A 12,790-nucleotide genomic window follows, 5' to 3' on the forward strand; every position below is an offset into this window, starting at 1 on the left:
CCCCACTGGAAGGCACTGGATACTGCAAAGGCTAATGGCCCTGACAACATTCTGGCTATAGTAATGAAGACCTGTGCTCCAGAACTTGATGCATCCCTAGCCAAGCTGTTCCAGTAAGCTACAACACTGGCATCTACCCGGCAATGGGGAAAATTGCCCAGGTATGTCCTGTATACAAAAAGCTGGACAAGTACAACCCGGACAATTGCCGTCCCATCAGTCTACTCTCGATCATCAGTAAAGTGATGGAAGGTGTCACTGACAGTGCTATCAAGCGGCACTTGCTTAGCAATAACCTGCACAGTGACGCTCAGTTTGGGTTCCGCCAGGGCCACTCAGCTCCTGACCTCATTACAGCCTAGGTTCAAACATGGACAAAAGAGCTGAATTCAAGAGGTGAGGTGAGAGTGACCAAGTATGGCATCAAGGAGCCCTAGCAAAACTGAAGTCAATGGGAATCAGAGGGAAAACTCTCTGCTGGTTGGAGTCATCCTTAGCGCAAAGGAAGATGGTTGTGGTTGTTGGAGGTCAATCATCTCAGCTCCAGGACATCACTGAAGTAGTGTCCTAGGCCCAACCATCTTCAGCTGCTTCATTAATGACCTTCCTTCAATCAGAATTGGGGAATTTGCTGATGATTGCACAATGTTCAGCACTATTCGCGACTCCTCAGATACTGAAGCAGTCTGTGTAGAAATACAGCAACACCTGGACAATATCCAGGCTTGGGCTGATAAGTGGCAAGTAACATTCGTGCCACACCAGTGCCAGGCAATGACCATCTCCAACAAGAGAGAATCTAACCATTTCCCTTGACATTCAATGGCATTACGATCGCTGAATCCCCCACTATCAATATCTTAGGGGTTACCATTGACCAGAAACTGAACTGGAGTAGCCTTATAAATACCGTGGCTATAAGAGCAGGTCAGAAACCAGGAATCCTACGCGAGTAACTCACCTCCCGACACCCCAAAGCCTGTCTACCATACACAAGGCACAAGTCAGGAGTGTGATGGAATACTCTCGCCCTGCCTGGATGGGTGCAGCTCCAACAACACTCAAGAAGCTCGACACCATCCAGGACAAAGCAACCTACTTGACTGGCACCCCATCCACTACCTTCAACATTCACTCCCTCCACCACCGAAGCACAGTGGCAGCAGTGTGTACCATCTACAAGATGCACTGCAGCAACGCACCAAGACTCCTTAGACAGCACCTTCCAAACCCACAACCTCTACCAACTAGAAGGACAAAGACAGCAAATGCAAGGGAACACCACCACTGGCAAGTTCCCCTCCAAGTGCCACACCATCCTGATTTGGAACTATATTGCTGTTCCTTCACTGTCGGGTCAAAATCCTGGAACTCCCTTCCTAACAGCACTGTGGATGTACCTACCCCACATGGTCTGCAGTGGTTCAAGAAGGCAGCTCACCATCACCTTCTCAAGGGAAATTAGGATGGGCAATAAATGCTGGCCTAGCCAGCGATGCCCACATCCTATGAATTAATTAGAAAAAACTACTGACTGATTGCAGGATTATACATCAAAGCACATACACACAATACTACTCTTACTAACACTGAGCATTCACCAAGTAATGTAATTGGAACTTTCTTTCCATTATTTTTATTTATTTTATTTTTATTTATTTATTTAGAGATACAGCACTGAAACAGGCCGTTTGGCCCGCCGAGTCTGTGCCGACCATCAACCACCCATTTATACTAATCCTACACTCATCCCATATTCCTACCACATCCCCACCTGTCCTGAAATTCTCCTACCACCTACCTATACTAGGGGCAATTTATAATGGCCAATTTACCTATCAACCTGCAAGTCCTTTGGTGGTGGGAGGAAACCGGAGTACCCGGCGAAAACCCACGCAGGCACAGGGAGAACTTGCAAACTCCACAGGCAGTACCCAGAATTGAACCCGGGTCGCTGGAGCTGTGAGGCTGCGGTGCTAACCACTGCGCCACTGTGCTCTTCAGAGCTAGACCCCTCAATGAGACTGTGCTTTTCTTCTGTGGCAAAAGCAGTAATACCAAGCTTGCTTATGGATTCCCCAAATGTCCTCTGGGACTTCTGTTGGAATTCTGTCACCTGCCATTATTTTTGGAACAAATGCATTTCAAAGCCATTGGCAATTTGTTCAAGCTTGTTTTCTCACTTCTTAGAAATAGTTTAGGAGTTCAGTTATCTGGACGAGTTAAGTAATGAGATTATTTCAATTTGGTCTGATTGCAAATGATAAGCAATAGGCTGAAATCAACAATTCAATTTTCCTGCATCAGGAAGGGAAGAATGATAGTTTACTTGGCAGCCAAGGTAAGTGAGTTCACCAGAAATCAGTTAAAACTGTGGCAACACTTGCTGGGCTCTGACCCAACTGTTATAAAATAAATTTAAAATTAAGCAGGAGTTTGGCACCTTTTACAAAATAGTCATAGCAAAAATGTTGAACAATGCAAAACAAATATCCATCAATCCTCCTCATTTACGTGTGGTGATAAAACTTAATAGAAAGCCAGAGTAACCTTCGTAACCCTTACTTAAAATCTACAGCATAGAATCAAGTCATTCAGCCCAACTGTTTTTACACTCCACACAAAAAATGAACAGAACGCAGACTTGCTCCAACATGGAGTAATTGAAGCGAATAGTATAGATGCATTTAAGAGGAAATGAGAGAAGCAGATGAGGGTGACAGGAGTAGAAGGATATTCTGATAGGATTAAATGAAGAAGGGTTGGAGGAGGCTCGTGTAGTGCATAAACACTCACCTAGAACCATTGGGCCAAATGGTCTGTTTCTGTGTTGTAGACCCTACGGCCCAGATTTTAAAGTCAGTGGCAAAGTTATGGCGCTCGCTGGTGAGCTCAAAGAAAGCTGCCCACAAAAATCTAGCGATGTTTGAGGTCATGGATTTCACCTTTCCTACCGTTAATTTGATTCAGGCGCCAAGTAAAGGGGATCTCTGACATCTAGCAACAGTAATGTCATCCAGCAAGCTTAGTCAATCACACTGGAAAATTTTCAAAGGCAGCAAACTCGGAAGCAACACACACTGAATATCCTTCATTTTTAAAACATTTTTCAGAGAGCAAAATAAAGATTGGGGCATAAAAATAGGATTAAGGCTGAAATTTCATATAAATTAAAATCATAATTATATTACAAAAACAATGAAATTCATTATAATGTAGAAATTTGACATTTCACAAATATAAAAATGAATTCAATTTCAGGGCCAGACAGGTTGTTCAGCAGTAATTATGAACTTAATATTCTGTTAAAGACCCAGTTACACCTCATTAAACAAGGCATAACTTTGTAAAGGGATTTTACAGCGAGACTAATATTATAAAGACGGAAGTTCACATCAATTCAAGGCATTTCAAAACATTTCCATCTGTGGGAACTTCAACAGCACACCCTGTGGGGGCACAGGGAATCACTGACAGCAACTTCTGCATTTCCAGTTTTAACAGTGCATGAGTGGATGCCAGAAGTTGCTATCAGTTTCAGAAATAATGATGGCAAACAATGACACGGTCATCAGCAATGGTCACTGTCTGTACAACCACAAAACCGGGCTCAAAGTAACAAACCTCCTCCCAGTCTAATTGCCTCTTCCCACTCTATATTCCCTTCTTTCTCATACATGCATCAAGCATCTCCTTAAGTGCAGCACCATTATCTGCATTAACCTCTTCATGTGGCAGGCCAGTTCTGCACTCTCAACTTCTTTTGGGCCTCCTTATCTCGAGAGACAATGGATACGCGCCTGGAGGTGGTCAGTGGTTTGTGAAGCAGCGCCTGGAGTGGCTATAAAGGCCAATTCTGGAGTGACAGGCTCTTCCACAGGTGCTGCAGAGAAATTTGTTTGTTGGGGCTGTTGCACAGTTGGCTCTCCCCTTGCGCCTCTGTCTTTTTTCCTGCCAACTACTAAGTCTCTTCGACTCGCCACAATTTAGCCCTGTCTTTATGGCTGCCCGCCAGCTCTGGCGAATGCTGGCAACTGACTCCCACGACTTGTGATCAATGTCACACGATTTCATGTCGCGTTTGCAGACGTCTTTATAACGGAGACATGGACGGCCGGTGGGTCTGATACCAGTGGCGAGCTCGCTGTACAATGTGTCTTTGGGGATCCTGCCATCTTCCATGCGGCTCACACTCTCAACACTCTATGTATAAAGAAATTCCTCCGAAATTCTTTATTTGGTTTGTTAGTGACAATCTTATATTCATGCCATTTGTTCAGGTCTCATCAATAAGTGAAGTAGTGCTTCCACATTCACCTTATCAACCACTTCATAATTTTAAAGACCTTTTACAGAGAAAAGAGCCCCAGCTTGCTCAATCTTTCCTGACTGTTGCGTCCTATCAATTCCAGATCATATCTTTGCAAATATTTTCTGCACTTTTTCTTGTGCTTCACTATCCATTTTTTAAATATGGGATACCAGAGCTGCAGTATAGAATCATAGAATGGTTACACCACAGTGGACCATTCGGCCCATTGAGCCTGTGCTGGATCTCTGCAAGAGCAATCCAGCTAGTTCCATTTTTACCGCTTTCTCTACCCTGCAATTTTTCCCCTTCAGGTGCTGATCCAACTCCTTTTTAAAAGCCCCGATTGGATATGTCTCCGTCACCCTTTCAAGCAGTGCAAGACAGATCCTAACTACTCGCTGTGTTGAAAAAGATTTTCTTTATGTCGCCTTTTGGTTCTTTCATCAATCATTTTAATCTTCATCAGAGTTCCAAACAGTACAGAAACAAATTGTGATTTTTTTTGAACTGGTCTATTCACGTCTAGTTTTACTTTAAAAATTCGCAGACTTGGAAAAGATTATTGTTGCAAACAGATGAGTTGCCGCATGATTTATAGTATGTAAAAACAGCAAGATGCGTCCAAATCATAAGGGCAAATTGGAGAAAGAATCGCAAATATGGAAAAATCCAAGTAACAAGCCGACAATTCAAAAGACAACAGCAAAAAGCACCAATTCCTGCCTCAGACGGTACGCTTCTTTGCACGCCGGGAAGGGCACGTGACGGTGGGAGGACCCGGGCGTGCTCATCACGTGACGGTGGGAGGACCCCCCCTGAGAGCGCGCGCAGGTCAGGTGAGGGTGGGAGGGGCTGTGGTGCGCGGGGGAGTAAGGTGACAGTAACGGTCGCGGTAGTCCGGGGCCATGATGGGGTCGGTGGTGGACATCAAGTTGAAGCGGGCGAACAAAGTTTATCACGAGGGGGTGAGTGCAGCCACTTTGACCCACCCACTGCGCCTAACAGCATCACCGGCATCTTGCTGCTTCCTCTCCGGCTCCAGCTGTTTGCAATCATAAGGGCAAATTGGAGGAAGAATCGCAAATATGGAAAAATCCAAGTAACAAGCCGACAATTCAGGAGACAGCAGCGAAAAGCACCAATCCCTGTGTAGCCTTGGGGGCAGGGATTGGAATTACTTCGCCGCCTGCATTCCTTGATCGGGAGGGCTCTTTGCTTTGGACTTCTAACTGGATATCGGGGCTGCCCAGCCATTCATTTTGAGCCAGTTATGTCTTTTAATTTTCCACATAATATATTACATTCTTCATGTTTCCTGGTCCAGTGCACCGTCCCTGGCTGAGTTTATGAATTGGGTACCTGTCCCCACAGTCCCATGCGCTACTATACTGAAACAACACCAGAAAAGGTTGAATTGTTTTCCTTTTCTCTTTCTACCCCATTTCTAAGGAAGTGCCTAGACTCAGCTGTGGCTCAATGGGTAACAATCTTGCTTGCTGTGTGCAAATTGGCTCCCACATTTCCTACACTACGGCAGTGACTACACTGTAAAAGTACTTCTGTGGTTGCAAAGTGCTTTGGGTTGTCCTGTGGTGCTGCACTGTTGGAGGTGCTATTTTTCAGATGATGAGTTCACTGTACTCTTGAATGGATGTAAAATATCCCTATTTTGAAGACAAGCAGGGGAGTTCTCCCTTGTGTCCTGGCAAATATTTATCCCTCACTCAAAATCAGTAAAATTTATTACCTGGTCATGTACATCATTGCTGTTTGTGGATGTGTGTGTAAATCAGTGCGTCTTTCCAATGTTACAACAGTGATTACGCTTCAAAAATAAGTTATTAGCTGTAAAGCAGTTTGTGACGTCCTGAGATTGCTTTGATTTGTGGCATTCTGGTTGAAATTAGGTTTCTCTTTTTAACCTTTCCATGGTACTAGCTGTCAAACCTGTGGTAGTCCTTATCTGATGTACTCTGAGCATATCTTGAAGATATATTTTTGTACAGTGAGTGGCCTTAAGTTGAGCAACCTATATCAAAATGGGTAATGGTATGATTGAATTGATAACCTTTTGCAGTGTGGAATTCAAATTTAATGGAGTGGAAAGAGATGAGAAATTTGCTTTAAACATCTAAATATGCCAGTAGAAATGTTTGCTTAGTTATGAAGTTATGGTCATTATTCTTTTACAGGTAATTATGTCAAAAATGGTTGGGATAATAGCTGTTGGAATCAGTTGAATGTAGTTTCTTCAATCATTTATACAGAATAGTACAGAATATCAGGTTGGTTGGGGTAGGGGAGGAGAGAGGCAGTGAAATGGTCGGTGCATTTGCGTACCAGGATGTTTCATGTGATGTCATGTCACTGAATGGAATTATGTGATATATCATTGTGTTAAGTCAAACTTGTCCAATTTGAAGGACACACTTTCACACCACTTAGTGAATGTTTATAATTTGAGACTGTTAGAGGCATGGGTGGATCTCGTCTCCTTCATCTAACAGTCTCAAATTATAAACATTCACTAAGTGGTGTGAAAGTGTGTCCTTCAATTTGGACAAGTTTGACTTAACACAATGATATACTACATAATTCCATTCCGTGACATGACATCACATGAAACATCCTGATACGCAAATGCACCAGACCATTTCACTGCGCCTCTCCTCCTCAACCAATCTGATATTCTGTACTATTCTGTATGACGTTTTATTGCGTTAAAAGCTGGAATTTAGAAGAGTAAGAGGCGACTTGCTTGAAACATATAAGATCCTGAGGGGTCTTGACAGGGTGCATGTGGAAAGGATGTTTCCCCTTGTGGGAGAATCTAGAACTAGGGGTCATTGTTTAAAAATAAGGGGTCGCCAATTTAAGACAAATGAGAAATTTTTTCTGTAAGGGTTGAGAGTCTTTGGAACTCTCTTCCTCAAAAGGTGGTGGAAGCAGAGTCTTTGAATATTTTTAAGTCAGAGGTAGATAGATGCTTGATGAGCAGGGGGTGGAAGGTTATCGGGGGTAGGTGGAAATATGGAGTAATCAATTTAGCCATAAACTTATTGAATGGTGGCACAGGCTCGAAGGGCCGAATGGCCTACTCCTGCTATTAATTCGTATGTTCGTATATAAATCTACGTTGTGCTTGTGGTAATGATGTGCTTGGGAGATGAGGCTGAGGGGTGAAAAAGGTAAAGGGGATCTGAGGAGGTGAACAAAATATAGATCTATCTAATTTACAAGAGTTTTCTAATATGCATTAATGTGTGTTTGCGAGCACTCCAACCTGAGATTTAGGCATGGAGAGCCCTCTATTTTAACCGGATGAGTAAGAGATACCAGGTGGATGGGATTGATTCCTACGGAGCAGAACTGCATCAGTTTAGACAAGTCTTTCATTTGAATTCATTTAATGACTGAGAATTCAGCTTAACTGGAGTGTTATTGAAGGGGTTCTTTCATCAGTTTTACTTTGCAGTTTAGTCTCCTTGCAGTAGTGTGTGACAATATCTTAACCAAGCCTGATCCCGCTTTTACCTAATATTAATACACTTGCACTTTCCAGTAGGAGCCGTTTGTTAAATACCAGTTAGGCATGGGAACTCTAGTTGTTTTCTGTTCCTTTCTAATCTGGAGATACTGAAGATAACTCTGGTGCCATAAGTGTAGGCATACAGAGATAATAGCACAGACTGGGAGCTTGATCTGTTTCATTCAGGTTTACAAGGTCTGTACTACACTGGGTATTGTAGTTACCTGTAAGCATCAAGTAGCTAGTATTGGTTTATTCATATGCTATTTATCTTCCAAATGTATGACTGATTTTCAGTTTTTTATAAAACTTGCTATTTTAGGATCCACATATCAGAAAAGTATATTTTTAATAATCTTTCAGCTATGCCGATCAACTTGCTATGAGGGAGAAGAGTATGTTACCAGTGGCATACTACTAGCAGTCCCAACCTACTCCTTCAATTAACAGGTAGAGTTAAGAAAGAGATACTACCTTAAAACTGTCTTGTAGCCATACACCTTGAAAGAATAACTTGAAAGATCCATATTTATCACAAAAGCAAACTGCCGCTGCTGCTTTATTTTACTGTGAAGGGAATTCTGTCCCATCTATTATAATACATTGTATTCATGTTAAATCTCAATCTTACAGCATAGGAGGCTGTTTGACCCATTGCTGCTGTGCCAGCTTTCAGAAAGAGTGATCCACTTGGTCCTTTTTTCCATACCCTTTGATATTTTTATTTTTTAGCTACTTACCTACTTCTTCTTCAAACATTATTTTCAATTCTGCTTCCATTACTGATTCTGGTATAGCATTCCATGTCATAACAGCCTTCTCTTTTTAAACAAAAAGCCTAAAGATTACTTTAGAGTCATAGAGAGATACAGCACTGAAACAGGCCCTTCGGCCCACCGAGTCTGTGTCCACCAACGACCACCATTTATGCTAATCCTACATTAAAGTTTCAGTGCTGTATCTCTAAATAAAAAAAAAAATAAATCTCCACCATTCTCCTACCACCTACCTACACTAGGGGCAATTTACAATGGCCAATTTACCTATCAACCTGCAAGTCTTTGGCTCTGGGAGGAAACCGGAGCACCCAGCGAAAACCCACGTGGTTACAGGGAGAACTTGCAAACTCCGCACAGGCAGTACCCAGAACCGAACCCGGGTCGCTGGAGCTGTAAAGCTGCGGTGCTAACCACTGTGCCACTGTGGTGTAAAATTTATGTTCCCAAGTTACTGATTCACCAACTAATGGAAATAGTTTTTCCAGATTTACATGATCAAAATCTCTCAATTTTGAACTGGAAAACTCCAGTAATATCTAAAATAATTTTTAAAATCCGAATCAGTCATTTTCTTGCAATCCTGTCCTGAGTGAGTAATACAGAAAAGTAGTTTGGCTTTTAACCAACACTTTTGCTGAGGTTTTCTATCAGGTTTTCTAGTATTTCAATACTGAAGATTCCAGATGTTATGTAATTTGAGTGTTCAAAACTAAATGCTTCTTGGGCAAAACAAAATTTGGTTGGTTTTGCTTTAATGATTTCCCTGCACTCCTCTCAAGCTGCTATCGCGTTCCTCCCTGAGATATCCTCCCTCGTTTTCTGCTGTGAGCAACTCCTGTGCCATGACAGTTTGTTTTGACCTTGGCTACCTTTGCTCCCCCGCCTGTAAATGTAGTGCCCTTCTTGTTTTAAAACATGATATTCCTTCAGTGCATTTCCTCTGTTGTCAAGATTGGTGAGAATCCACTCAACGTTTTCACTCGATGTCCAATTGTAGTCAGAATATTGCCAGTAATGCCTTTTCTTCCTGCTGCACACCGCCACCACAGCATTACTACGGATCTGTCCTTGGAACTTATCTTTTCCTAACATCATCTGCAGACATGGGGCCAGTTGCCACATGTGTACTGACGATACCCAGCTGTGGCTCTCTACCATCTCTCTGGACCCCTCCACTGCCTTTGTATTGTCAGACTACTTGTCCAACATCCAGTCTATGATGATCTGCAGACTTCTCCAGCAAAACATTGGGGAAAAGCTGATGCCATTATTTCTCCACCTGCTTCAAACTCACCTGGACATCAGTTCTATTCACCTCCCTGGCCACTGTCTCAGGTTGAATCAGGCTGTTGGCAACAGCAAGTGAGGGAGTACATGTACCACGTATGGCTCGAAGAGTTTCCCCAGCATATTGCACAACATCTTAAAGGCAAACAGAGCACCTTCCGGCCTCCGGAAGTTGTTCTTGTCCTGAATGGCATCTGTCAACGTTACCATTATTTCTTGCTGCTTCAGGGAGAGGATGCCCAGTCGGACCTGAGCAGAGAATTCTGCAGAGTTGCCGGCTGGGTGGGAAAATATTATTTGTATTATTACAACTGAGGCGGGAGGAGTGCACTCTTTATTCTAGTCCCACATCTCCACAGGTCACAACATAAATTTAAATTTTCCCACTTACTGATGTCAATCATAGACTGTATTTGTATCCTAGAATAAAACACACTAACCAGGTTTCTTTAATAAATAACACAATTGTCAGTTTGTCATAAAACAAGTCTTAACTAGTAATGAAGCAAAGCATAAGCACACAGATTGAAGTATAACAGTTCCCTTTTTACTTAGCCCCTCACACACACACACACAATATAAAAACAAGAAATGCTGGAACCACTCAGCAGGTCTGGCAGCATCTGTGGAAAGAGAAGCAGAGTTAACGTTTCGGGTCAGTGACCCTTCTTCGGAACTGACAAATATTAAAAATGTCACAGGTTATATAACGAAGGAGAAGGTGTAGATTGGACAAGGCCACATAGCTGACCAAAAGTTCATGGAGCAAAGGCATCAATATGTTAATGGTGTCCCAGAACTGTGACGGTTACCTTTGTCCTCACTTTCCACCCCATCAGCCTCCATATCCAAAGGATCATCCTCCGCCATTTCCGCCACCTCCAGCGTGATGCCACTACCAGTCGCATCTTCCCCACCCTTCCCCTGTCAGCATTCCGAAGGGATCGTTCCCTCCGTGACACCCTGGACAATCCTCCATTACCCCCACCACCTCGTCCCCGTCCCATGGCACCTTCCTCTGCAATCGCAGGAGGTGTAATACCTGCCCATTTACCTCCTCTCTCCTCACTATCCCAGGCCCCAAACACTCCTTTCAGGTGAAGCAACGATTTACTTGTACTACTTTCAATGTAGTATACTGTATTCGCTGCTCACAATGTGGTCTCCTCTACACTGGGGAGACCAAGCGCAGACTGGGTGACCGCTTTGCGGAACACCTTCACGAAGTCCGCAAGCAGGACCCTGAGCTTCCGGTTGCTTGCCATTTCAACACTCCCCCCTGCTCTCATACTCACATTTCTGTCCTGGGATTGCTGCTGTGTTCCAGTGAACATCAACGCAAGCTTGAGGAACAGCATCTCATTTACCGATGAGGCACACTACAGCCTGCTGGACTGAACATTGAGTTCAATAATTTCAGAGCATGATAGCCCCCCATTTTACTTTCATTTTTAGTTTTTTCTTTTTTACATTTTTTACAACCTTTTTTTTGCATTTATTTCATTTCATCTTAGTTTGTTCAGTTTGTTTACCCACTGTTTTTTTTCAGGTTTGCACTTGCTGCTGTTCAAAATTCAGTCCGTTAACACCTTTTCTGTACTAATGCTTTGTCTTTCAACACACCATTAACATATTGTTTGCCTTTGCTCCATGACCTTTTGGTCATCTATGTGGCCTTGTCCAATCTACACCTTCTCCTTTGTTATCTCTTGCCCCACCCCCACCTCACTTGCTTATAACCTGTGACATTTTTAATATTTGTCAGTTCCGAAGAAGTGTCACTGACCTGAAACATTAACTCTGCTTCTCTTTCCACAGATGCTGCCAGACCTGCTGAGTGGTTCCAGCATTTCTTGTTTTTATTTCAGATTTCCAGCATCCGCAGTATTTTGCTTTTTACATACATGGTTAACCGGAAAAATAAAAGGGAGCTTTGCTTTAGAGCTCTGTTACAATACCCCCCCAAAAAAAAACACTGGCTGAATACTTGCTCATTCTTGAGGAAAAAAGAGAAGTTATGGGAAGATGTTCTTTTGTTTTGGTTTGGTGTCCCAAATGCGTATAGACTGCTATCACTGGGATCTTCCGAGAACAGTTACTTCCAGGCGATGTTGAAGATCAGTTTGGGTAGGCTTTCCAAGAAGTGCAGCTACAGAGGCTTCAGATGGGCCTTGCAGCAGAAATGCGGCAAAGGGGTTTTAGTGCCCACACATTTGATACACAGAGTTTGTTCAAATACAGTAGGAAAGAGGATACTGACACACTGGATATGCTGGGTTTCTTTCAAAAGGAGAGAAAGAGATAAGCTGGGTTTTCTTGGCACGCAAAAAACAACTGTCTTTTTTAACAATTCAAAGTGAAACCAAAAGCATTCCATAAGCCAAGCCTCGTGACTTGGAGAAATCTTGATCTACCACTTCTCTCTCAACAGTTTCTCCAAGTCAAAACACCAAGCTCCCTGCTGGTATTTTATCTGAATACCGGTGCTTTCCAGTAAGGGCTTGTTTACAAGCCAAGTCCAGGAAGCCTTCTCTTGACCCCTTTTTAAAAAAAAAACAACAATGTTCAGCATCTCTTAAAGCTTCCAGATGAAACAGTGTCCATAATTCAACTATAAGTCCTTCAAAACATAGAAGCATTCTCATAACAGTATCAATTGGGTAATGAGCAATATGCAGGAGATGAGATGGAGCTGATAAAATTAAGGGATAGAGTGGACTGTGGCAGGAATTGGAAAAATACATCCACACTTGTCCAAAAAAAAACAGGCAAACCGTTATAAAAGGGGAAAGAACTAAGAGATCCAGAAAGGAACTTTGGCAGTGGGTTCCTGTTAAGGGTATTTATAGCGATTCAAGATTATTAGTGCAACTAATTTTAAAT

At 42.8% G+C, this 12,790-nt stretch overlaps 1 protein-coding gene across 4 annotated transcripts in view; it reads left to right on the forward strand.

Moving 5' to 3' along the window:
* Window positions 1–5,146: 5,146 nt before the first annotated feature.
* vps26c (VPS26 endosomal protein sorting factor C) overlaps window positions 5,147–12,790 on the forward strand; it is a 191,169-nt gene continuing 183,525 nt past the window's right edge. For 2 of the 4 annotated variants that reach the window (XM_068041198.1, XM_068041197.1), the window contains exon 1: window positions 5,150–5,277. In XM_068041198.1, the coding sequence (XP_067897299.1) occupies window positions 5,218–5,277 (60 nt within the window). In that variant the 5' untranslated portion in view covers window positions 5,150–5,217. Of the gene's footprint in view, window positions 5,278–12,790 lie in introns of all 4 variants that reach the window. The other 2 variants (XM_068041199.1, XM_068041200.1) reach the window with 2 other exon arrangements.

Source organism: Heterodontus francisci, chromosome 10 (genome assembly GCF_036365525.1).
Source record: "Heterodontus francisci isolate sHetFra1 chromosome 10, sHetFra1.hap1, whole genome shotgun sequence".
NCBI lineage: Eukaryota > Metazoa > Chordata > Chondrichthyes > Heterodontiformes > Heterodontidae > Heterodontus > Heterodontus francisci.